This window comes from Condylura cristata, unplaced genomic scaffold (assembly GCF_000260355.1).
Source record: "Condylura cristata isolate star-nosed mole 26May11 unplaced genomic scaffold, ConCri1.0 scaffold00014, whole genome shotgun sequence".
NCBI lineage: Eukaryota > Metazoa > Chordata > Mammalia > Eulipotyphla > Talpidae > Condylura > Condylura cristata.
Window position 1 is genome coordinate 23,816,661 of NW_004567115.1, and position 24,974 is coordinate 23,841,634.

Consider the following 24,974-nt stretch of genomic DNA (forward strand, 5'->3'; position numbering starts at 1 on the left):
CTCTCGCGAGGGGCCCGGGTATTCTCGCGAGAAGTCTGGAAGGCTGCAGTGATGGCGGCGGCGGGAACCGGACCGGGACCGGGGGTGGGTGCAGGATCTGCTCCAGCAGCGGCCACAAATGCAACATCTGGGGAAGAAGGGGAGACAAAGCCGGTGGTCTCGGTAGCAGCCGCTCCGGCTGGAGAGGGGACATCTGCTGCTCCAGCAGCTGAGTCCAATTCCGGAGAGGCCGAAGGCGGGTAAGAGGTCCTGCTGCTCGAGGAGGGCTTGGGGAGGGAGGCCCGCCCCTCTCAGAATCTTGCGACTTCCCAGCGCCCTCATCCCTGCCCTCCCGAATCTAGACCCCTAGTCAACGGCTCACCTTGCTGGTTCTGACACCTTGCTGGTTCTGACGTGCCTGCTCAGGACAGTAGTGTCGTAGTGTCGCCTGGCTTACCTTGTGAGCTGTAACCCAGACTACGCCCCTTTCCTCACCTTTCAAGTCTTTGAGAGCCAAGGTTGTTATCTCTGGCCCTTTACCTGAGCAGAGGACTGGTAGCTCCCTCTGCTAGTGGCAACCACTGAAGTACCCTAGAGAAGACTTATTCCACTTTGCATCGCCAGTTTGGAAGCAGTGACTGTCACTATGAAAGTAGAGTAGGAGAGTTGCTTCTTCCAACAACCCTCCCCGCGCCCCCCCCAGCCCATCCTGTTTAGAGCTGTCCAGCCCATCCTGTGTAGAGCTGTCTGTCAGCCTGTCAGTCCGGCCCCATTCTTCCAAACTCTGAGCATCTAGATAGGGAACAGGCCACTGAAAAAGCGCTGGGCGTGTGAATCTCAGCTGTGCAATATGCATCTTTGGAAACAGGTGTTTTGAATTTAGTCGCTCTTGAAAATCATTAAAGGAGTGCTTTTCATTGATCTTCTAGGGAGGCAAACTTGGTTGATGTAAGTGGTGGTTTGGAGACAGAATCTGCTAATGGAAAAGATACACTAGTAAGTATTTGTTTTTGAATGTTTGCAAGCCAAATGTTTGGCTTTTTTTTTTTTTTTTGAGACTTTAAGCAAATCAGAAATACAATGGCGTTAACTAACTTGATTCTCCCATTGCTCCGTGGACACAGGAAGGTGCTGGGGAGACTGCAGAGGTGATGGATACTCAAGCAGGCTCTGTGGATGAAGAGAATGGCCGACAGTTGGGAGAGGTAGAGCTGCAGTGTGGGATATGTACAAAATGGTTCACTGCAGATACCTTTGGCATAGATACCTCGTGAGTATTTTATGTAGTCTTTGTAAAACTTACTATGTAAAATATCTCAACATTATCAGCAGGTGAGAAGTTAGTTTGAGGCCAATGTAAATGCCTCATTTTTTATTTCCTATTTCTTGTTTAATAAGTAGTAGGAATTGGAATAATTTTATTATTTTAAAGATTTATATATGCATATAAAGCTGGGGTGTAGTCTAGAAGTGTAGGGGGCAGGGCTTGATAGGATTCATCACTCACCAGAGACAGTGGGGAGAACGGGCAGATTTACCGTAATAGTTGCTGAGGGAAGTAGCAGGTGAGACAGAAGAGGTCTGCTGTGCCATGTGGGTCAGCTTCCTGGCCAGAGATCAAACTTAATGCCGCAGTGGCCGCTCATATTGTCATGGTACTGACACTTAACCCCTCATGCCAACAGGGAGGCCAGGGATCATTTTAATCGGAAATTGTTTTAGTACTTTGAACCTGTTAATGTAGTCCCTGAAGGCACAGGTGTAATAGACATACTGATAGATATTCATGATTTTAAGCTAATGACATGGTTGGAAGATAAAATTTTGCAGTTACAAAGCATTATTAAACATTTTAAAAATATGAACATATTAAACATATAAAGCTTGTATTGGGTGTTGCGGATTTGGGGGGAACAATTGGTGTAGATGGCAGAAAAACTGTTGTCAAAAATTTGAGATGATTAGTACTAGTACCTCTTCTAGCCTGAGCCTTTTTTTTTTCCCTTTTTGACTCCTAACTTACTCCCTTTAGATCTCCTGAGTCTTAGCAAACCTATGTGTTTGAAATAATATTTTTTAAAATTAATCTTTTTATATTCTGTCTGTCCCTTCCAATAATAGTATCCACACTTTAAAAAAGACATTAAAAGATATTGGGCCCTCCGTGGTGGCACAATAGGCTAGGACGCAGCATTGCAAGCTAGTGGCAGCCGCTTCAGTGCAAGTTTGATCTCTGGCCTGGGAGATGATCCACATGGTGCAGCAGACCTCTCCTGACCTGCCCACTGCTCTCCTCAGCAGTGTACTTCATCAGTCAGCCTGTTCTGCTCCCCACTCTTTCTCTGGTGAATCCTGTCCCTGCCCATGTACCTCTGGCCTGTACCCCAGTTCTGTATGTATAAATAATCTTTTTTTTTAAAGACATTAAAAGCTATTTAATGGAAATATTTAAAGTTTATTGATTTGATTGTATAGAAGAACTGGATTGTAGGCCAGAAGTGTGGGGGTAGGGTGAGAAGATTCATCAGAGACGGAGTAGAGAGTGGAACAGATAGATTTTACTGAACTACCAGTTGCAAAGCAGAGCAACAGGCGAGACGCGAGAGATTTGCTGCTCCATGTGTGTTAACTCCCTGTTCGGGGATCCAACTCAGGCTGCAGTGGCTGGTAATAGCTTGATAGTGCTGAGACTTTAATTCCTGTGTCACTAGGGAGGCCCTGCTTAAAGATTTTAAAGTGATAACTATCTTCCTTATAACTGGCATACTCTTCTAAGGTGCTCAGAAACTATAATAAACTGTCCTGGTCTAGGCACCAGTGAGAACCTTCAGATGCTAATTTATCCACTATGATATATAAATTATTTTTATGACAGACAAATCCTAGTATTTGTGAAAATACAAGGTTGGTTTGGTGCTAAGTTTGATATGTTACCATTTTAATCTAACTGAGAAGGAAGGACTTCTGTTGATTTACTTCTCACAAAGAAGTATGAGTTCAGAACATCACTAAAATGCAGTTTGTCTCCTCTATAGGTCCTGTCTACCTTTCATGACCAACTACAGTTTTCACTGCAATGTGTGCCACCATAGTGGGAATACTTATTTCCTGCGGAAGCAAGCAAGTAAGAACAAATTAGAGGATTGCAAAATGATTGTCCTCCAGTTAGCTGGAAAAGAAAGGGAATTCGAGCTTTACAGAATGAGATTTTTGCCTGGTAGTTGATAAAATTACATTGGGGTTTAGTTATGACTAGTTGGCTTTTGTCCATATTAGATCAAACGAGGACTCTACTTTTTTGCTGCTATCGTTGTTAATTTATGGGTCATCTATTTGAATATTTTTTTGGTGTTGGGCATATAGGACTATAGGTAACTTGTTCTTCCTTTTTGTTTTTGATAGATTTGAAAGAAATGTGCCTTAGTGCTTTGGCCAACTTAACATGGCAGTCCCGAACACAGGATGAACATCCAAAAACCATGTTCTCCAAAGATAAGGTAGAGATGGAATTAATGTAATTGTTATTGCATTCTTTAGCAAGTGCTTTCCCCCCAGTTTTGTTGGATAGATAACTGTCGATTCAGTGCTTACTTGATTTTATCTCATATGGTATATACTAATTTCCTACACTGTATACTTTGTCACTTGACTTTGCTATCAGTAGAATTAATCCTTAATAGTTTTGGTGGACCTGGAGAAAGCAACAGTTTGTCTATTCTATAATAAGTGGGCAGATCTTAAGTTGGACCTTGCCACCTTAGTTGAACTACTTTGGTCAATGTTAGATTTTGTTAGATGGGAAGGATGTCAGTTTATATATGTCTTTTATTATCAAGAAGAATTGTCATTATTAAACTAGAAAACCGCATGACTGAAGTATGGACTCACTTCTTGCCCTCCAGTGAGTCTTTTCTATGGTTCATGGTAAAGAATGTAAAAATTAAGTGAAGTTTAAAACAGTGAGGTCTCCATTGTGACCTCGTATAAATTCCTATTTAAAAATGAAGCAAATGTGTCACCATATATTGCTTACTCTCAGGTCTTTTCCCTTTACTCAGTGATACTTTATACTGTAGTCAATGCTAGTGTTGCTCCACAGAATAGATTTTATACCGTGTGATTTTTACCTATAATTTGATATAGACTATATAGTGAAACAGTAATTCAGGATCAGACTGGCTGGCAAGACCCTTTTCTACTAACAAAACCTGGACTTAATCCTGTAAACTGGAGGAGTTAGCAAAGGGTCCCCCTTTTCTTTTTTTCTTCCACGTTAAAAGTACTTCAAATAAAAGCATGCTTGACTACATTTTAAACTTACTATTATTTGAATACTAGAAACCATCTATTTTTTTTTCCTTTTTAGCATAGAAGAATGGGGTGTAGGCCAGAGGTGCGTGGGGGTGAGAGAATTCACCAGAGACAGAGTGGGGAGCAGAACAGCTGGATTTACTGAAATGTACCTACAAGGGAAGCAGTAGTCAGGACAGGAGAGGTCTGCTGTACCACATGCAGGTTAATTCCCTGGCTGGGGATCTTGCTAAAACCCTAGTGGTGAAAGCTCTGAGACTTAACCCCTAGGCTCCCAGGGAAGCCCTGTGACTACATTTTTTAAAACTTTTTTTCCCCCATAAATTATTATTTTGAATTTTTTAAACATAGGGAAAATTAAAATATGACGAACATCTGTTCACTTACTTTGTTTGCAAATTAAAAATTTTGCTACTTTTGCTTTAACCCTCCTCTATCTATGTTTATATCGCCTTAAGTTGTCTGAGGCAAAATTGCAGCTAATTATGCTTTATCCAATATTTCCTCATAACCACTATATGTTGATCATACTAATAATATTTAATGTTGAAGCAATACAACTATTTGGGAGTTTTAGGTATAAAGTATGTATTTATATTTTCTCAACTATTGTTGCCTAAATATCTTCATAGCTTTTCCTCCATCCAGGGTGTGATCAAGGGTCATACGTTTAGTTGAATTGTTTCTTGCATGTAATTTAAGATAAGTTCTTTTATTTGTTTGTTTGTTTGTTTTTTTTTGTCTGCTATATGTTTGAAAATTTGAAAAGCCTTGACAGTTGTTTAGCATGATGCCTTCTTAATTTGCGTTTATCTGATTATTTCCTCATACATAGGTTCAGGTTAAACATTTTTGGTAAGAGTATCATGTAGTTAGTTCATGGGCTTTTTTGATGGCATCATGAAAAGTATAATGCATCAATAAGTATAAGCTACTGTTTGCTTTATTATTGTGGATCCTAAATTTGATTTCTTAGTTAGAGAGGAATTAGCTTCCAGATTTCGCCATTGTAAAGAGACCTTTTTTTCTTTGTAATTAAGTAAACCATGCAGTGATAATTTGAAACTGTGTGAATGCCTGTCTTCCTCACTCTTTCAAATAGTGATTTTAGCAACCATTTATTATCCTAACTGGGATACGTTGATAGAGTGGTCATTGTAAAACAGAACACATTTATTGGGTACAATTCTTACTGTAAAATGTTTCTCCTTCCCACTATCCTTTTTATTTTTTTTTAAAGATTTATTTATTTGTGTACACAGAACTGGGGTATAGGCCAGAGGCTCAGGGGTGGTGAGAGGCTCCACCAGAGACAGAATGGGGAACAGAACAGGCAGATCCACGAAGTACACTACTGAGGGGAGCAGCGGGCGGGTCAGGAGAGGTCTGCCATGCCATGTGGTCACCTCCAGGGCAGGCGGGAATGGAACTCATGTGGAAGCGGCTTTAGATTCTCAGTGCTGTGCTTTAACCCACTGCGCCACCAGGGAGGGCCCTTCCACTATTCTTTTCTTTTTAAAATATCACTTTGGATTTGTGGATTTTTAGTGTCTGTTATTGGATTTCTGGGTTTCTGAAGTTCAGATTGTTCCAGATCAGCCCTATCAGGCTAGCTCCTGAAATCTTTTGATATATCCTTATTAGTTTTTGTGCTTACTTTCTGGGACAAGAAATTATTCCAGGATTTTCTTACACTTTCCTGACTCAACCTTGTTCCTTTTAGTAAAGTTTGGGATTTTTTTTTTTTTAATTTTTGTGATTTTTTTTTTCTTTTCTTTTTTAATGAATATAGAACTGGGGCACAGGCCAGAGGTGCAGGGGTAGTGAGAGGATTCACCAGAGACAGAGTGGGGATCAGAACAGGCAGATGGACAAAGTATACTGCTGAGGGGAGCAGTGGGCGAGACAGGAGAAGTCTGCTGTGCCTGGATCACCTCCAGAACTGGGAATCAAACTGGCGCTGAAGTGGCCTAGGCCAGCCTCACAGTGCTATGCTCCAACCCAGTTGTGGACTCTTAATTCAGTGGACTGTGGAAGATGGTCTGGAGTGGAGAAAAGTTGATGCCAGAAGATCAAACTCAGATATTATTTTAATCATTCAGTGCAGAACTGAGAGGACCACAGTTAAAAAGTAGGATAGTAAGAAAGCTGATTGGTGAGAAATTTCTGAAATTTAAAAATCATGTGGTGGCCATTTAAATGTGAAGTTTGTGAGAGAATAATCAAGGATGACTCTGTAGTGTGTCTACCTTACGATTCTGGTGATAGGTAATTTTAAGTATTAAGAACAAGAATAGAAATCAGCAGAGCAGACCTGTAAGATACAGAATTCAGTTTTAGTCTCAGTTTGAGAATAAAGTGTGAGGTCCTTTGGGTTGTGCAGGTGGAGATATCTCAAACTGGTAGAGAAATAGGCGTTTAGGAGAGAGAATAACACAAGCACTCTTTTTCATGTGGCAACCAAGAGAATGGGGTAAATCTTTTCCCTTTAACTGGGATGTAAGCTGTGTGTGGCTAGATTTTATGTGCGTGTTTGAAATTCCCCACAATCCACATGTTTGCATGGATGTATAGACATGCCTACGGATACTGCAGCTATAGTTCCAGACCAGCAGGAAATTGCAAAAAGCAAATACCGCAATAAAAAAATCATGTGAACTTTTTTGGTTTTCCTGTGCATATAAAAATTATGCTTAACAAGACTGCAGTCTATTAAGTTAGCCATACCATTGTGTCTAGAAAATAGCATTCATACCTTAATTAAAAAATAAGTAAATGTCAGAAAATACCAATTTTCTGAGCTGTTAGAAAAATGGCAGTAGTGCACTTGCTTGATACAGAGTTGCCACAACTTTCATTTGTAAAACGTGAATTATCAGCAGACAACACACAATAAAACACTATGTCTTTGTTCAATAATTAGAAGATGATAGATTTTTCTCTTGATTCTGACAAAGGTCTGAAAATCCTGCAGTTTTCTTTCCTTTTCTGTGAGCATAGCTTTGAAAGCAACTATAAAATCCTTAACATATTTTGTTTTAACAATTAGGATATCATACCATTTATTGATAAATATTGGGAGTGCATGACAACCAGACAGAGACCTGGAAAAATGACTTGGCCAAATAACATTGTTAAAACAATGGTAAGTAGATAAAAACCAATCAGACTTGACATTTAGAAGACCAGTTTATCTTGTAAGAATTAAATTCTGTTTAGTCTCCCTGAAAATAATGTAATGATTAAGAAAATGAGAACAACTTAGTATTAAATATTGATGAATGTAAAGTAATGCTAATTGTACATTTTAATAATTTCCAGGCACAAAATCAGTGTATTCCACATTGGTCTTAGTGAGCATCTTCCAGGGTAGTATGTATATATGTGACACTGAAACCTTTGCAAATATAATTTTATATTGAAGTTAGAGGCCTTTTTTTTTTTTTTTTCTGATTTTAAAAGAAAAAGCAAACATTTATTCTGAATATTATTGCCATTAAAAGCACCTGGGAAAATCATTGTCAAGCTGTTAATAGTGCTCATGTCTGAGGTGAAGGTGAAGGGTTTTGCTTCTCTCCTTAAGTGTTTCTGTTTGAATTTTTTGATGGTGATGTGTTTTTTAATCATACAGTAAAAACTGATAATATCCTTTTGGAGATTATACCTAGCATTTGATTGTGGAGTTGGTGGTTGATCATTTAAATATGAAATTTCTAGTAATACTAAAAACACTGTTTCTTTTAGAGTAAAGAAAGAGATGTCTTCTTGGTAAAGGAACACCCTGATCCTGGGAGTAAGGACCCAGAAGAAGATTACCCCAAATTTGGACTTTTGGATCAGGTACATTCATACATTTTATGTTCCCCTTTTGGTTTTAAGTCATCTTGAGGACTCAGGTTTTCTTCACATTTTGTGTATTCACCACATATCACACTGCCATTACATGCCCAGGACTTGATGGTTTCCAAATAAACAATTACTGTGAGGTATGGAAAGAAAGAACCACTTTAAACATTTTAAATAGGAGAGTAGTGTTTTAGTTCCGGCTCTTCCCCAGGATGTTAGGTCTTCCCAATTTTTTACTACTACTGTTTGTTTGGCTGACCTGTAACAATTACTGTTATTCGCACCTAATCAAGTCTGCTTGGATTATTTCTTTTATAATTTTGTCATGTTATTTGTAATTTTCCTTTCATCTTAAATTTTGCTTTTGATAATACTCATTGTTGTGAAGAATTCTTGTTGTATAGCTAGCATAACATGAAGGAAAAAATTAAAAAAATATATTTATTTATGTAAACAGAACTGGAGTATAAGCCAGAGGAGCAGGGGCAGTGAGAGGATTCACCAGAAACAGTGGGGAGCAGGACAGGCAGGCAGATGGACGAAGTACACTGCTGAGGGGAGCAGTGGGCGGGTCAAGAGAGGTCTGCTGGGCCATGTGGGTTATCTCCAGGGTGGGGGATCGAACTCACGCTGAAGTTGCTGCAGCCAGTTTGTAGTGCTGCGTCCTAATCCTTTGTGCCACCAGGAAGGGCCATAATGCTTTTTTATAAAAAGGTATTTATGCATATAAGAACTAGGGTCTAGGACAGAGGTGGGGGGGAGAGAGAGAGGATTTACCAGAGATAGTGGGGAGCAGAACAGGTGGATTTACTGAAATACATGGCAGAGGAGCATAGTGGACAAGACAGGAGAGGTCTGCTTCACCATGAGGGTCAGCTCGCTGGCCTGGGATTGAACTCAGTGCTGAAGTGGCTGGCAATAGCTTAATAGTGCTGAGACTTGGGAGACCCTATTTCAGGTCTTTGAATTATGTCTTCAGATATTTTATTTGTCATTGAAAAATTCAAGATTTTACAAAGAAATTCAGATTCTTGTACTTTCATGTAAAGCGAAAGATCTGGGCCTCCCTGGTCCCCTAAGGATTATGTCTTAGGTCTATCACCATTACGGCCTGAATTTGATCCCTAGTCCAGGAGGTAACCCACATATGGCCCAGGAGACCTCTCCTGACCACCCGCTGCTCCTCTTAGCAGTATATTTCAGTAAAATCCAACTGTTTTGTTTCCCACTCTTGTCTCTGGTGAGTTCTCTAGCCCACACTGCACACCTGGCCTACTCCCCAGTTCTACACACACACACTCACACACACCCTTCGGGCCGACAGCCCAGTTTTACACACACACCCCTCTGGCCGACATCCCAGTTTTATACACACACACACACACACACACACACACACACACACACACACATCCCTCCATTAAGCCAAGTTTCTCATAGAAAGCTAAGGAAATGGGGTTTAGGCATTCTGGTTTACCTCTGGCCCTCAGCTCACTGTGACTTGCCATTATCATTCTTAAACCACTTTAATCCTTAACAAAATCCCTGAAGCATCCAAGTTTGGGACCCCTGCAAGTTAACCCCATCAATTTCAGTTCCTTAGAAGTTTTCTTAGATTTGGGCATTGACCAATTGATTTGATTATATATCTTCCCTTTTAAATTGGATGTTTTTACCTTCAGGATCTTAGTAACATTGGTCCTGCTTATGACAACCAAAAACAAAGCAGTGCTGTCTCTACCAGTGGGAATCTCAATGGTGAGTGTTTTAATTTCTTATTGATGAAATAGTTACAAGCTATTGAATCTAAATGAATGTGCCTCTTTACTGGATACTTACGAAGATGCTTTAAAATATGAACTCAATGTTCAAGAGCTAGACAAGAATTTGACAGATGATAATAGAAGAGCACTTTTTCACTTTAAACCAGTGTTTGGTCTTAGTGAAACAAATTTAGCACAAAACAAGGCACAATTTAAAGGTCAGATTTAATGTTTTTGTACACTCCCCAATTGTGTTCTCACGCTTAATTTCGATGAAGTTGTTCTCTACTTTCTTAATTTAACTTCATAATTTAATATAACTTCTTAGTCTCAATTCTGATTCTTTATGCTCTGAAATTTCAGCTTACTCACATAATAGCATTTCTGCATGTTCTATATGTAACTATCTAATAGCAGGTATGCTCCTCCTTACTAATGGTAATCTAATGAAGAGTTGAGGTTTCGTGGGTGGTAGCTAACTATTCACCTGATACATGGCATCATTAACTTGTCTTTGGATGGTAGCTTTTAAATTATCATTTCCACTTGTTACTAAGATTCTAAGATGGGGTGGAAATAACCAAGTGTATCTTTTTACACCACTTTTCCCTCTCTTATTGTTAAAATTTGACCAAAACATGGTGCCACTTCTGTTCTTACAGGTGGAGCCTCTTTTGGAGGTGAATTCCTCCTCTGTCTTCTTTCAGCCTCTCAGACTTAAGTATTTTGTGGTTTGGAAAATGCTTTTTGCTGAGTTGTGGTAGAAGCTAAAACTGAATTAAAATTTAAAGCATTGTGAAAATGGTGGCACTAGCACTTGATATGAAACAGTAGTTTCAGTTTAATTGTAGCAATTAAAAGCTTGTATGTTATCATATTCTGCCTAACACGACCAGCCATTCACTTGGTAGTGCTTGTTTTGTTCAAGGAAACCTAAAAGTTCTCTCGAAATGATTAAAATGAAAACAACAATAAAGGTATCTTGTTTAAGATACCTTTTTTTTGATGAGCTCAAACTAGAGATATTAATGTTGCAACAATAAACTTCTATGAAGCTGATACTTGGTGTGTTCCTAGAAGTAAGTTCTGTATAAATCTGGTCCTGTATATGCAGAATATGACCTGCCTTCCATGTCTTGATCCTTTTTTATTACAGCTGAACTGCTGGTAATTTCCAAGCTTGCCCCAAAGTAAGACACAGTACTCTCTGCAATTGTTTACATAAAGGTGTTTTCCTGCAGTTCAGGGACATTTTCTGGAAGAGAGAAATACATGCTAGTTGTGAGTAATGACAGAATTGGACAAAAATTTCAAAGTGTCTATCTCAGAAATCCATAAGGTAGTATTCCTTGTGGTCTTCTATACAGCTAAAATTTTTTGGTATAAAACATGTAAATTATCTATTGATATTTACTCCTCTACAAGCTAGGTTTGTCTAATCCAAATTTTAGGCATTGGTTTAACCTTAATCACTGAGAAAATTGTTCACTCAAAGTCTGTGTCATGAACAATCACAGTGGCTGCCTACCAACACTGGAGAGAAACACCTTTTTAATATTCCTGTTTTTGTTTTCTATGTTTGATGTACTTTTGTCTTGTTGGATAGTCAAGTTAAGTGCTTTAGCAAATATTGTGCCTTTATCATGCTTATGGACTATGTTGTATAGTTCAAGCAAAGTGAGCATTCATTTATAGCAAGGGTATTCTCTCTTTATGGATGTGTGTTGATTTGGATGGAAAAATACTTTATCCATGCAATCATTTTTAGCCAGGTGTATTTGGAATCTGAATGAGTGAAAATGCATTTGTGTCACATCCTTAGAAAGTGGTCTAGTGCTTGCAGGTCATTGAGGAAAGAAGTTGAAAATGCAACACAGGTGTCATCAGTGCTAGGTTCACGAGCTTACGCCAGAACCCAGCATTCTGGACTGTGAGACACTCAGCAGATTCATTCAGATCCAGGGAATATGCTTTTGAGCAGGAAATCCTGTGATGTTACACAAATGCAAATTGGGAGTGTTAAGTCTTACTGGTTTCTGCCACACCTCATCTAAAGTGATCTCCTTTTTTTTTCAAAGGGGGAATTGCAGCAGGAAGCAGTGGAAAGGGAAGAGGAGCTAAGCGCAAACAGCAGGATGGAGGGACCACAGGGACAACCAAGAAGGCCCGGAGGTGGGCAGAATGCCCATACCACTCACCACTGTTTGAGCAGTCTTTGGTGCTAGCAAAGCCTATTTGAGGGAAAAGAGCTATAAAATAAAGTAGCATCACATTATCTGTGATTTCACTTACTGTGGGTTTTGTTTGGGATTCTTGGGTCCCTCTGAGAAAGAGTTCAGTGAAGTCTCTGCAACAGGACATGGCAAGACACCTGCATAGACACAGGCAGGCACAATCTTAAAAGACAAGTGAATTTTGCCAGAGCATAGGGTATCCTTAATATTGTTCTTTGTGGGATTGATTCCTTTGTGCAAATTTGTTTTGTTGTGTAGAATTTATGGCTTCAGAGGGTCAGGTTGGCCTGGTTTTCTGCAAGAGAGATAATCCTTCTGCCAACTCTGGTTTTTCACCTTACGAAAACTTCCATGCTAAATTTTCTATTCTAAGCTTGCATTAATTTCAGTTACCTGCAGTCAGCATGGGTCTAAAAATATGTACAGTAAGGTATTTCTACAGGAAGCTATTACAGTTCATAGTTTACAATTGTTCTGTTTTATTATTGTTGTTACTCTTACTGTGTCAAATTTAGAGATTAAATTGTAGGTATATACATGTGTATTAAAATGGTTTGTTTAGGCTTCAGTGCTATCTGGTTTCAGGCTTTCAATGGGAGTCTTGGAATGTATCCCCTGCAGATAAGGGGGACACGCTATTCCCTAGTAACTTAGATAGCTAAGGTTAGAAAGCCTGTTAGGAGGAGGGGAGGGGTGGGCAGGAGTGGGAAGGCTTTGTGTCCAAGAAAAATGGCGGTGGCTCTTATTCTGAGTGTGAGAAGAATAAGTTTTGAGGGGACTAGTCACATGATTTGACCTGTGGTGCAAAAGGATCACTGTGCAAATAAGCAAGAGAGGGTAAGATCAGCAGAGAGTGCAGTGGGAGACCACTGAGGTTAAGGCAGAGGTTACCAGGGCATTGGCAGAGGTGATGGGAAGAAGTGGTCTGTTCCCTACCCACTTAGGTAGGAGCCACAGGATCTGTTGCCTGATTTGGGTGTGATCTGTTAGATTGTCGAGGTTGACTCTAAAACACAGGCATAAGCAATTGACGGGCACATTTGCCGTTAACTAGATGGGAAAGAGAGAGGGAAGAAGAGAGACGGGGCACGGAAGGCATCTGGACATTCAAGAAGAGATGCTGAGTATGTAGCTGCATGTTTAAGCCTGGAACTTAGGAGAGAGGTTGAGGCTGAAGTAGACAAACTTAGGAGTCAGAAATTAAAAATTTTGAGACCAGATTAAGGAGATCACCAAGATACCGAGAGAATGGTCTTCACTTTGTTATTCAAAATTCAATGGGGCCAAGAGAGTTTCTGAATTCAAGGTATTTCAGATTTAGGATTGGATAATATGACATAGTAAAAAACATCCCCAGCGAAAACTTGGGAAGAAATATTTTTGTGGCAAAAAATATAAATTTTCCTTTTAAGGTGAGATCAAGACCACAAAACGGCTATTTCAAGTCAATTTTTGCAGCCTGGTGAAGTCTAGGTCTCACTGTTGAATGAATTTGGAAAAGTTGGGTTTTTTTTTTGAAATGTTTAGATTTTGTTGTTAATAGATAAATGAATTTTGGACCTGTAAGTAAGAAGGTAGAGATGAAGAGATGAGGAAGAACCAAGATGGCTGGGGAGAAAGCCTCACTATTTCCCCTCCAGTTTTGAACACTTTGAGGGGTAACTAACCCAAGACCAGGTATCCTGTTTTGCAAACTTGTTACTATAAAAACAGCCCAGGGCATAGCACTTTGGCCAACGGAGTAAGATTTCTTTAGGTATCTTAGAGAAAGGAGGGGAGGAAATCAGAGGGAAACCTGTTTTGAATGTTAGTGCTTCTACTTAACCTTTCTGCTTTCTCCTCTCATACCTCTTCCTCTCTTTGCTCAGTACTGAGGTGTTGAAATTCAGGTCATGTCTTGTTTAGACTGACAACAGTTAAGTGATGTAACTGGGTTTCTGTTCATTAGCTTATAATAATAAAAGTACTACTGGAAATCACCCCTGTTCCTTTTATCTTTCTCCCCTATGATGTGCTGACTCATACATAATTCCTACAAACTGGAGCAATTTAAATAAAACCTTTACAAATAAAGCTAATACTTTGCGTTTTCCTGCTTTCTGTAATGAGTGCATTGTGATCTATTTGTTTAATGAACACTATTTATGAAGTTGCATGTGTTCTAGTTAAAATCTTATAAATGAGAGAGCCCTTTTTTTAAATAACAGAATTGAAGACTTGAACTAGAGTACTCTAATTTCTTACTACTATTTTTTTTTTCCCTTTCTGCAGTGACCCTTTGTTTTCCGCTCAGCGCCTTCCCCCTCATGGCTACCCTTTGGAACACCCATTTAACAAAGATGGCTACCGATATATTCTAGCTGAGCCCGACCCGCATGCCCCTGACCCTGAGAAGCTTGAACTTGACTGCTGGGCAGGAAAACCAATTCCTGGAGACCTATATAGAGCCTGCTTGTATGAACGGGTTTTGTTAGCCCTACATGATCGAGGTATGTAAGGTTTTAGTGTTTGTGTTCGATTCAGTGTTTGTATTATTTTCATTGTTTTTGTCCCTGGTAGAATTAGATATATATGATAGTCTGTTATCAATTAATCTGTCTCCCCATTTCTGATCACTTGGGTGTGTGTTATAAAACTTTTTTGAATTACTTTTGAACTTAAGTGACAAAAATAATAATATATAAATCCATATATATCCCTTGTCAAGGCTTCTAATGTTACCAATTTATTATATAATTATCAAAACCATGAAATTAAGATCAGTAAATACTGTTGGTAAGACTAAAAACTATTTAAATTTCACCAAATTTTCCACAGATGTCTTTTTTTTTAGGGTCTCACATTGCATGTAGTTATTTCTCCATCTCTTGCAGTCTTCAGTAGTCCCTTACTCATTGCTTGTCATGCATCCTGATGGTGTTTTTTGAATTTTCTCACAAATTTCGGTGGGGGGGGGCCGCTGTGTGTTTTGGGGAGAATTTGCCAAGGGTATGTGAAATGTTCATGATTTCAGAATTAAAGTTGCACAGAAAGGTTTACTCAGTGTCATCCCCTTTATTCCTGCTACCCCATTTTCATTCCCTCCTCTTCTCCATGAATGTCTTATAAGGGGCCAGTTTAGTTTCTAGTTTATTCTTTATATGTTTCTTCTGTACAAGGAACAGATTCATGTATTTTCTTCTTATCTTCACTTTTTGGACATGAAAGGCAGCATGCTATAGATAGGCTTTTTGCATTTTGCTTCTTATAAGTCACTCCATACCAGCTCAAAGAGATCATCCTTATTGTATTCATTTTGCTAGCTTTTGCCAAATTTCCCTTCAGAAAGGTTGTATTGGCTTGCATTTCTACCAGCAGTCTGGAGTATTTGTTTCCCCTTAGCCTTACAAACTAAATTTGTTGTATACTATGTGTATGTATTTATCTATGTATGCATACATACAAGAACTGGGGTACAGGCCAGAGGTGCGGTGGGTGAGATTCACCAGAGACAGAGTGGGGAGAAGACAGGCAAATTGACCGAAATACACTGCTGAAGGAGCAATGGGTGGGCCAGGAGAGCTCTGCCATGGCATGTGGGTCACCTCCCTGGCTGGGAATCGAACTTGTGCTGCAGTGGCTGAGGATAGCTTACTAGTGCTGTAATGTGTTGCACTACCAGGGAGGGCTTGTTGTATGCTATTTTAATTTTTACCAGTCTTATAGGTGAGAAATGGGATATCTCAGTATTGTGTTTGAGTTTGTATAGTTTTTCATGTTAAAGAGTCGTTATCTCTTCTGAATTATCTGCTTGTGGTTTTTCCCATCCATTTTTCTGGTAGGATTTTAGTGCTTTGTTCCTTTATCAGTTAGGAGGAATACTAGCCCTTAGCCCTTTATCTCTGACATGTAGTTACTTCTCACAGTTTGTCAGTTTGACTGTGTTTATGACTTTCTTTTGTAAAGCAAAATTGTTAATAACATGGCATAATTTTATTCATTTACTCAAAAATTGCATTCTGTACCCTTTAGAATATGAAAGTGAATTTAACTAAGGTTACCATGTTTGGATATCTATACCTCATAAATTTTTATTGTTTTCTTTGTACTATAGTGCAGATTTCAGGAAGCATGTTATTTCAGGCATAAATACTGAAATATTTACCTTCAGCAAGGATTTTAAAAGCATTAAGTACCATGCCATTGTTATACCTTATTAAAGTCAGTAGTAGTTGACTAATTATGTAATATGTGGTTCATATCCATATTGACTTATCTAATCTTAGACTTATTACAAAAAAGTAGTTAAAAAAAGTGCAAAACTTTTCCTAGGTCATTTGAGAATAAGTTGCTCTGATGCTTTTTCATCTTTTAGAACTTTATTAAGTATATTTCTTAAAAATGAGATCCTTCTTGTGTTAGCTGTCTAGTGAAACATACCAAATTACCACAAAACTTAGTCTAAAACTACAAATGGTTATTATTATCTGCAGTTTCTGAGGCTGGGAATCTGGAAGCAACTCCATACAGGAAAACTCATGAGCTCTTAGTGAGGGCTGCAGACTCTTGAGTCTTGAGAGGGACTAGCGGATGTTGTCAGGGTGACTTACGCATGTGACTGTCAGGATGATTCAGACTCTTAACATGTAGGTCTCTCCATGGACTAATTTTTCCTCATCCGTGGCAGGTAACTTCTCCCAGAGGAGTGATCCAAGAGAATAATAAGAGCTTATTGGACTTTTTATGACCTATTCTTGAAGCTAAACTATTACTTCATTTGTTAGATGTGACCTGCCAAGTTAAACCTGCATTCAAGTGTAGTAGAAATTAGGCTCTAGCTCTTGAAAGGAAGAGATCAAAGAAGTAGCAGCTGTTTTTTAAACATTCACTTTTTTTTGAAACCAGTATGTAACCATCAAAATGAGGTCATTGCCATCTAATCATCAGATCCTATTCAAGGTTTTCATTTTATCCACTAATACCCTTTCTGTCTAGCAAAAGGTCCTAGTAAGGACCATTTGCTCTCTTCTGTCTCAAGTCTTCAATCTGGAGTAGTTTCTCCATCTCTTCTATACTTTCATGTCCTTGACACTTTGGAATGTCAGTGGTCATTTATTCTATAAAATAGAATTAATCTTCAGTTTGGGTTTTCTGTTCTTTGTGATTTGATTCATACTGTACGTCTTTGCAGGAATATTGCAGAAATGATGCTGTGTCCTTCGTATTGCAGCCTGGCAGGTAGTCGTGGTGTTGGCTTACCACTGGTGATGTTCACTTTGACCATTTGACTTAGGTGTGCTGCCTACCATGTATATCCACTGTAAAGCTACTCTTTTCCCTTTTGAATTAATAAGTAATTTGTGAGATGGGTAAACCAATACCTTGTTTTTATCATAAGTGTTTGCCTTGCTTAGGCCCACTTTAGGATTGAATTACTAAGGAAAAGGTAAAGACATATTTAAGAAGATAAAATTTGCCACATACCTAAGAAAGTTACATTTGTTTCAGGAGGTTATTATTGTATTTGTCCAGTGCCAAAGCCATTGCGGGTGCATGTGTGCATACAGCCAGGGTTTCAGGCAGGCTCTGCTGCTCGTAAACAGCTGTATAATCAGCTTTTCCATCTGCACAAAGGAGATGGTAGTTGTAAAGGTCAAGTGAGTCTGTGTCCTTCCCTGCTTACTATCTACTTATCTATAGAAGGACTTTGTTAATCATAAGGGTCTTTATAAAAACTAATGAATCTAAATTTAGTGCTTCAAACAACTCCAGACTATCGCAAACACTGTTTAAAATGCACAGTTCTGGAAATGCTCTCCCAGTTTTTGTCATTTTTTCCCCTTCATTTCCAAGTCATAGTGTCCCCTCCAGTTCAGTTGTCCCCTTATCTTGAAAAATGGCCTTTACTAAAGTAAGATCCAGCCTTACACATAGGTAGAGAGATCAGTACAGTGACTCTCCGTTATAATTTTTACCCACACTTTAACAATTTTTAAGGCTTTGCTACATTTGTATGACCTTTTATTTCTTTCCTGAAATTTTAAAAAGTAAATCTCAACCTCTAGTCTTTTTTTTTTTTTTTTAAAGATTTATTCATCTGTAAATACAAGAACCAAGGTACAGGCCAGAAGTGCGGGGTATGAGAAGATTCACCAGAGATAGAGTGGAGCAGAACAAGCAGATTGACTGAAACACACTGCCCAGGGGAGCAGTGGGCGGGCCAAGAGAGATCTGCCATGCCATGTGGTCAGCTCCCTGACTGGGAATTGAACTCGTGCTGCAGTGCCTGTGGATAGCTTCGTAGTGCTGTGCTTTAACCTGTGAGGGCCAGAAATATGAAATTGTTTCAAAGTAAAAGTTAAGTACTTAGAGGATGATTAAAATTAGGATCCAAACAGATTATAGTTGATTTGTTTTATTTTAGAGAATAGGTACTATAATCTTATTTAACCTGTCATCTTGAATATGATTACGCTTAGTAAAAAGCTAGATTATCTTGAACCTTTCTTGCTTTTTCTTCTTTCTTTGTATCCGTATTGAGATGTTTAGGATTCTGAATTAATATTTCATATTCCTGCCCTGATATTTCTGATTTATATTTTGTTTTCCTACAGTATGGGGACTCGTGTTTTTGTGACAGTTTTCTCAGTAAGTTTTATGTCTTCATTTTTATCTCCATCCCTGCAGCTCCCCAGTTGAAGATCTCTGATGACCGGCTGACTGTTGTTGGAGAGAAGGGCTACTCAATGGTTCGGGCTTCTCATGGGGTACGGAAAGGCACCTGGTACTTTGAAATCACTGTGGATGAGATGCCACCAGACACTGCTGCCAGATTGGGTTGGTCCCAGCCATTAGGTAAGTTAGCGCTGGACTATGGATGTTGCCACAAGTAGAGAGGAAGAGATCATCTAACTAAACTTAAGGACTTTGGGCTTATTGGACTATGAACTTAAAATTCTGTTGGTTTGTAGCTCTTAGGAATATTTCTATAATTGCTTGTGAGTTGGCAGTTTTACAAATTGATGAGAAAATAAAAGGAGTAGAATCTCAGCAGTTCTCTGATTGCCACTGTATCTTTTTCATCGGGACAGGTAACCTTCAGGCTCCCTTAGGTTATGATAAATTTAGCTATTCTTGGCGGAGCAAAAAGGGGACTAAGTTCCACCAATCTATCGGCAAACACTACTCTTCTGGCTATGGACAGGGAGATGTCCTAGGATTTTATATCAACCTCCCTGAAGACACAGAGACGGCCAAGTCACTGCCTGATACTTATAAAGATAAGGTGAGTTTGCTCTCTTGAGAGATTCCTGGGTTTGAAGACTTATGGCAGCCAGTGCCAGCAACTGTGGTCTGTGCGTTGTGATGCCGACCAACCACTTGTTATTTCCATTTCCCTATGAAAATTTTCATACATGACAAAGTTGAAAGAATTTAGCAGTTTGTCCAAATACCTAGCACCTAGATTTTATCATTAGTATGTAATCCATTCATTCCTCCACTTACCCCTTCATCAATTCAGCCATCTTTTTAAATTTAATTTTCTTTTTTTCATTTATGCATACAAAACTAGGGTATAGGACAGAGGTGCAGGGGCGGTGAGAGGATTCAGCAGAGACAGAGTGGGGAGCAGAACAGGCAGATCGACAAAATATATTGCTGAGGGGAGCAGTGGGCAAGACATGAAGAGGTCTGCTGCGCCATGTGGGTCACCTCCCTGGCCAGGGATCGAACTCGTGCTGAAGTGGCTGTAGCTATCTTTGTAGTGCTATGCTTTAACCTGTTGCGCCACAGGAGAACCCTCCCTCCACTTTGAATTTTCAATTCTGGTGGATGGCATGGAGTATAGGGATCAATGTTAATACTATTTTTTTTTTCCATATGAACATTCTAATTGGAGCACTGTTTTTGAAAACTCTTTGTTGATCCTTAAGCCAGGTCCATACCTGTCTTGATTATTGTAGCTTTAGGATAACTCTGGAAATTGGATCATGTAGATCCTCCACATTTGTTCTAATGAACAATCTGAGCACCTATTTTATTGATTGTATCATGCTGCACTGCATGCCATCTAGAACCCTTAAGTGAAACTCCATTAATGCCTAGGTTTGGGTACTCAGAGAACTACAGTTACTTCAGATATTACAGGAATTTTAAAAGTTTATTTACTTTCTTAATTATATTATAAAATTATTTTGTTTTTAATTTAGTAATTTATTAAGAATATGTCCATACAGTAGAATATTATTAATGTGCTCTATAGCACTTTGGTCTGATACAAAATGATCTCCAGTGAAGATTGAGTGATTAAGGTACAAAACAGAATTGTATAATATACTACCACTTGTATGCCTTTTTGTTTCTTGTATATATGTGCGTACTTTTAAATTTCAATCTATTAATATATGCCTAGACTTTCTTCAGAATACTGCAACAGTGATTGCTATTAGTAAAGGGGCATGGTGTGAGGGAATGATAGTTTTCATTTTATGGTCTTGTATATCTTTGAAATTTTTGTCTTTTTTTTTTTTTTTTTTTAAGATTTATTTACTTACAAGAACAGGGGTGTGGGCTAGAGGTGCAGGTAGTGAGAGGATTCACCAGAGCCAGAGTGGAGAGCAGAACTGGCAAGATCTACTGAAATACGCTGCTGAGGGGAGAAGCAGGGGGACCAGGAGAGGTCTGCTGTGCCATGTGGGTCAACTCTGGCCAGGAATCGAACTTGTACCACAGTGACTGGTGATAGCTTGATAGCCTTGAGACTACTAACTACTGTGCCACCAGGCAGGTCCAGTTTTTTTGTTTTAACCATGCTTAAGATAAATAGATAATTTCTGTAGAAATTGAGATTCAGATAATGTAATGTCATATTCTTACCTGCGAGTAAGTAGTCAAAGAGATTCTTGGGAACCAGTAAGATAGAGGTAACTCAGATCATAGGAGAAACAGGCAGGGAACTAGAAGGAGAGGAAGTGGACCTCAAAACGTTTTTAGGAGTAGGAATTTTTAGGCTCAGTAATCATGGCATTTTTCTCACTGAGAAAATTATTTATGAAATACATGTAGCTATTTTTATGGACATTGTTGTGAGACTATATGTTTATATGTATGTGTTTCTGCACAGAAACAAACATTTTCCCAAAAAATGTTTGGCAAAATTGTCATCTGGTTTTTTCGAAGAAGCACATAGTTGCTCAAAATCTAGGATAGCTAAATTCTGCAAAGATTTTTCATTTCTGATTCAGAACCCAACTCATTACTGGTGTAAGTCTGACTTTTTTTTTATAATCTTGTGATGATGTAACTGATGTTTCTTTTTTCCCCCTTTTTCTCTGTTTTCAAGGCTTTAATAAAGTTCAAGAGTTATTTGTATTTTGAGGAAAAAGACTTTGTGGATAAAGCAGAGAAGAGCCTAAAGCCAACTCCCCATAGTGAGGTGAGTCATGATCATAAAAACATCAGGATTAGAAGACCCTGAAGATCCAGACCTGTCTCCTAGTCATAACAGTGAGGGGATGGAGTGAAGGAAGGGGACGCGAGTGAAGGAATCTCTGCAACCCAGCTGCTGTCAAGCATGCTCACTCTGCCCCTGTGTGTGTCATCTTTCTTTGCTGCCACTGAGGGATGACTAGGTTCGTTCAGGAGCACTAGGGAAAAGGGTTAAAGTCAGTGGCCTAATTAGAAAATCTACGTGATTGAGGAAGCAAATGATAGACATCTTTTATCAGAGAAGGTGTCAAGTACAAATAGGGAAGAACACTGGGAGGCATAGTGGAGGAGCCTGCAGTATGGCTCAGAGCAGCAGATGTGAGCGGTCCATTCGGTGTTCTCTAGAACTTTCCCAACCATCTTTTCCCAGCGTTGTTGGGAATGTGCCCAAGGTCTTAGTACAGTCAGAGAATCGTGACACTTGATCAGATAAAGGAAGAAGGAAATTCCTTCCAAGTTGGAAACATTTTCCTATAAAAATGTAGTGATGCAGCTTAGACTAGAATATAGAAGCAGGTATAGGAGAAATAAACTTGGATTTCATTTGTTTTTAGGGAAAAAAAAATAAGAAAAGGAAACAGTTAATAGTTCTGAGGCGCATGCAGGAAATATAGCCAAAGAAAAGGTAACTATTGCTGGGAAAAAGAGTCAGAGACTAAGTTACTCAAGGAAAGGGAACTTTTTTTTTAAAAGTCTTATATACCGTGGTTAAATGAATACTCAGGATCATTTTGAGAGATAGAAGACAAAGAAAATGAGAGTTCAGAATTTTTTTTTTTTGATTCAGATGATCAAAAGAGATTTTCAAAGTAGAATTGCAGAAGTGAGAACCTGATGTGAGGGAAGAGGACAAGTAAATAAACTGGTAGAGTTCAAGAAATCAGGAGACCAAGTTACTTTTATAAACAAATTAAAAAAAAAAACAACTCTGGTATATTTCGCATGGAATTTAGAAAGCAACCTGAAGACTAATTAGGGTAGTGCACGTAAATTCTGGGAAAAATTTAAAGTACTGTATAGATATAAAACATTATTGTTAATGTATGAGCTAAGTGTTATTCTAGGACTATGTCCTAGGATTCTCTGACTGAGCTTTTCTAAGAGGATTCACCAGAGACAGAATAGGGAGCAGAATAGGCAGGTTGACTGAAATACACTGCTGCGGGGAGCAATGGAAGAGAGAGGAGAGGTTTGATTTCTGGTTAGCTCTCTGGCCAGGGATCGAACTCATGCTGCAGTGGCTGCTGATAGCCATAGTGCTGAGAACCCTTTGTGCATCAGAGAGGCCCTTATTCTGTTTTTAAAATCTAAACTAAAACCATGTTTTCCATGTTTTTTGTTTCAGATAATATTTTATAAAAATGGTGTCAATCAAGGTGTGGCTTACAAAGATATTTTTGAAGGAGTTTACTTTCCGGCCATCTCCCTGTACAAGAGCTGCACGGTAAATATCATCTATTTATCCTGTGAACAGAGTTTGAGGGAATAGTAGGATGGTTGTGATGAAAGAATTATTATGTTCTAGAAAGAAATGTGAATAACTTAGAAGTGAGATGGGAATGTTGTTATTGTTCCAATATTGTTTCATGTATTGCTTAGATAGGTAAAAAGCATGCAATAAATGTGTCCCATACAGTTCCTTTAAAGTATTGTGTAAAAGATGTGTGTGTGTGTGCCTGTGTGCGTGCATACATAAATCTGGTATTGGATGTCATAATGACCTACCTACCATTACTAGTTAGTAGTTACTGCTTTTATATATATTTTTCACACACATATATATATATGTATACACACACACACATATATATATATATATTAAGACCCAACAAGAGGAGAACTACCATTAGTCTTTTTAAAAAAGTGATGAAAAGTTAATGCTTAGGGCCCTCCCTGGTGGTGTTAACAGTTTAAGGAACAGCACTATGAGGCTATTTGAGGCCACTGCAACGTGAGTTCAATCCTCAGCCTGGTAGCTGACCCACATGGTGCAGCAGACCTCTCCTGTCTTGCCCTGCTGCTCCCCCAGCAGTGTACGTTGTCAATCTGCCTGTTCTGCTCCCCACTCTGTCTCTGGTGAATCCTCTCACTACCCCTGCTCTTCTGGCCTGTACCCCACTTCTGTATGCATAGGTACAGAAATCTTTTTTAAAAATGTTAATGCTTAACAAAACACAAACAAGAGAAGTAATAATAAAACTTAAAAAAAAAAAGAAACAACTTAATGCCTAGATGTTTCCATGTATTTCTTTCACTGTTTTAGCCATCATTGAAGTAAAATAAGAAAATCTTTAGGTTATAAAGAAAACCAATACAAGTCTGTTTTAACAATTTTCTTAATTCTTGATAAATGGACATTAGGATGTTGAGTCACTTTTAGCAGTATTAATATCTGTTCCTGTTATATCCTCAATGCATGACTATATTTAAAATTTGCCATGTCAAATTAACCTTTCACTTCTGCTTGAATTGAATTTATCCCAGGTTTCCATTAACTTTGGACCATGCTTCAAGTATCCCCCAAAGGACCTCACTTACCGCCCTGTGAGTAACATTAAAAAAAAAAGTGCATTATTAAAATCTTTGTTATTTCTTGCTATAGTTATTCTAATCACTTCATTTGCTGTTTCTTGTTCCTCCCCCAGATGAGTGACATGGGCTGGGGCGCTGTGGTAGAGCACACTCTGGCTGATGTCTTATATCATGTGGAAACAGAAGTGGATGGGAGGCGGAGTCCCCCATGGGAACCCTGACCAGGGCCCTTTTTGTAGTCATGGACTTTCTGGGGAATAATACAGGGGAGGCAGGGTTTTGTTTGACTGTTGTAAATGTTCTCCAGAAGATGCTGTAAATCACAGCCTCTGCTTTTAGTAAGTTAAAGGCTGAGTGGTCTGGGAAAATGCCTTCCCTTTAATACTCTCCCTACTTCTGGTGACGGCTCTTATTTTGTGTGCCATTTGCTAATAACTGCTGACCTAGATTCCCACGAGCTCCCTGTGAAACTGGTGCTGTGCCACATAACCCGCCAACTGGGACTTAGTCTCCTACTGTATTTTCTAAGGACTGAATAATCTTGTCCATTTAACTTATTTAAAGGCATTTCCTTCTGTGGGCATTGACTCCATCCCACCTTTTTTTTAAGGAATTGGTGGGTCTGTTTGTGAGAACAGCTGAAATCAGTAGCCGTACATTTAAAAACTAGCCCCAAAGCTCTTTTTTTTTTGGTGTGGGCTTGTTTTTGTCATTAGTTTTGAAATCTTCTCAACATTGGGATCTCTGAAATGCTGAAGTCTCTAGAACTGTAATTGTGCAAAAGAACTTGCTTGCAATTTAACAATTGGAAACTTCCCAAATAAAACTTGTCTTCAAGTTT

General features: G+C 38.9%; 1 protein-coding gene across 2 annotated transcripts; it reads left to right on the forward strand.

Annotated features, from left to right (window-relative positions):
• ASH2L (ash2 (absent, small, or homeotic)-like (Drosophila)) lies at nt 1-24,974 on the forward strand. Of its 2 annotated transcripts, XM_012724981.1 has the most exons (17): nt 43-239; nt 909-975; nt 1,104-1,249; nt 3,015-3,103; nt 3,382-3,476; nt 7,340-7,435; nt 8,035-8,130; nt 9,819-9,894; nt 10,562-10,579; nt 11,978-12,071; nt 14,405-14,622; nt 18,800-18,967; nt 19,204-19,397; nt 21,456-21,548; nt 22,947-23,045; nt 24,086-24,145; nt 24,247-24,964. In XM_012724981.1, exons 1-17 carry the CDS (start codon nt 52-54, stop codon nt 24,352-24,354), a joined length of 1,905 nt encoding a protein of 634 aa, XP_012580435.1. In that variant the 5' UTR covers nt 43-51; the 3' UTR covers nt 24,355-24,964. The 2 variants fall into 2 exon arrangements, with proteins under 2 accessions (XP_004682299.1, XP_012580435.1); XM_004682242.1 differs by lacking the exon at nt 10,562-10,579 and having other exon boundaries at nt 1-239; nt 24,247-24,974.

Coding starts and splice junctions, on each gene's coding strand:
- ASH2L (XM_012724981.1), top strand. CDS start 52: ATGGCGGCGGCGGGAACCGGACCGGGACCGGGGGTGGGTGCAGGATCT. Junction 1,250..3,014: donor ACCTTTGGCATAGATACCTC/GTGAGTATTTTA, acceptor TCTCCTCTATAG/GTCCTGTCTACCTTTCATGA. Junction 7,436..8,034: donor ATAACATTGTTAAAACAATG/GTAAGTAGATAA, acceptor TGTTTCTTTTAG/AGTAAAGAAAGAGATGTCTT.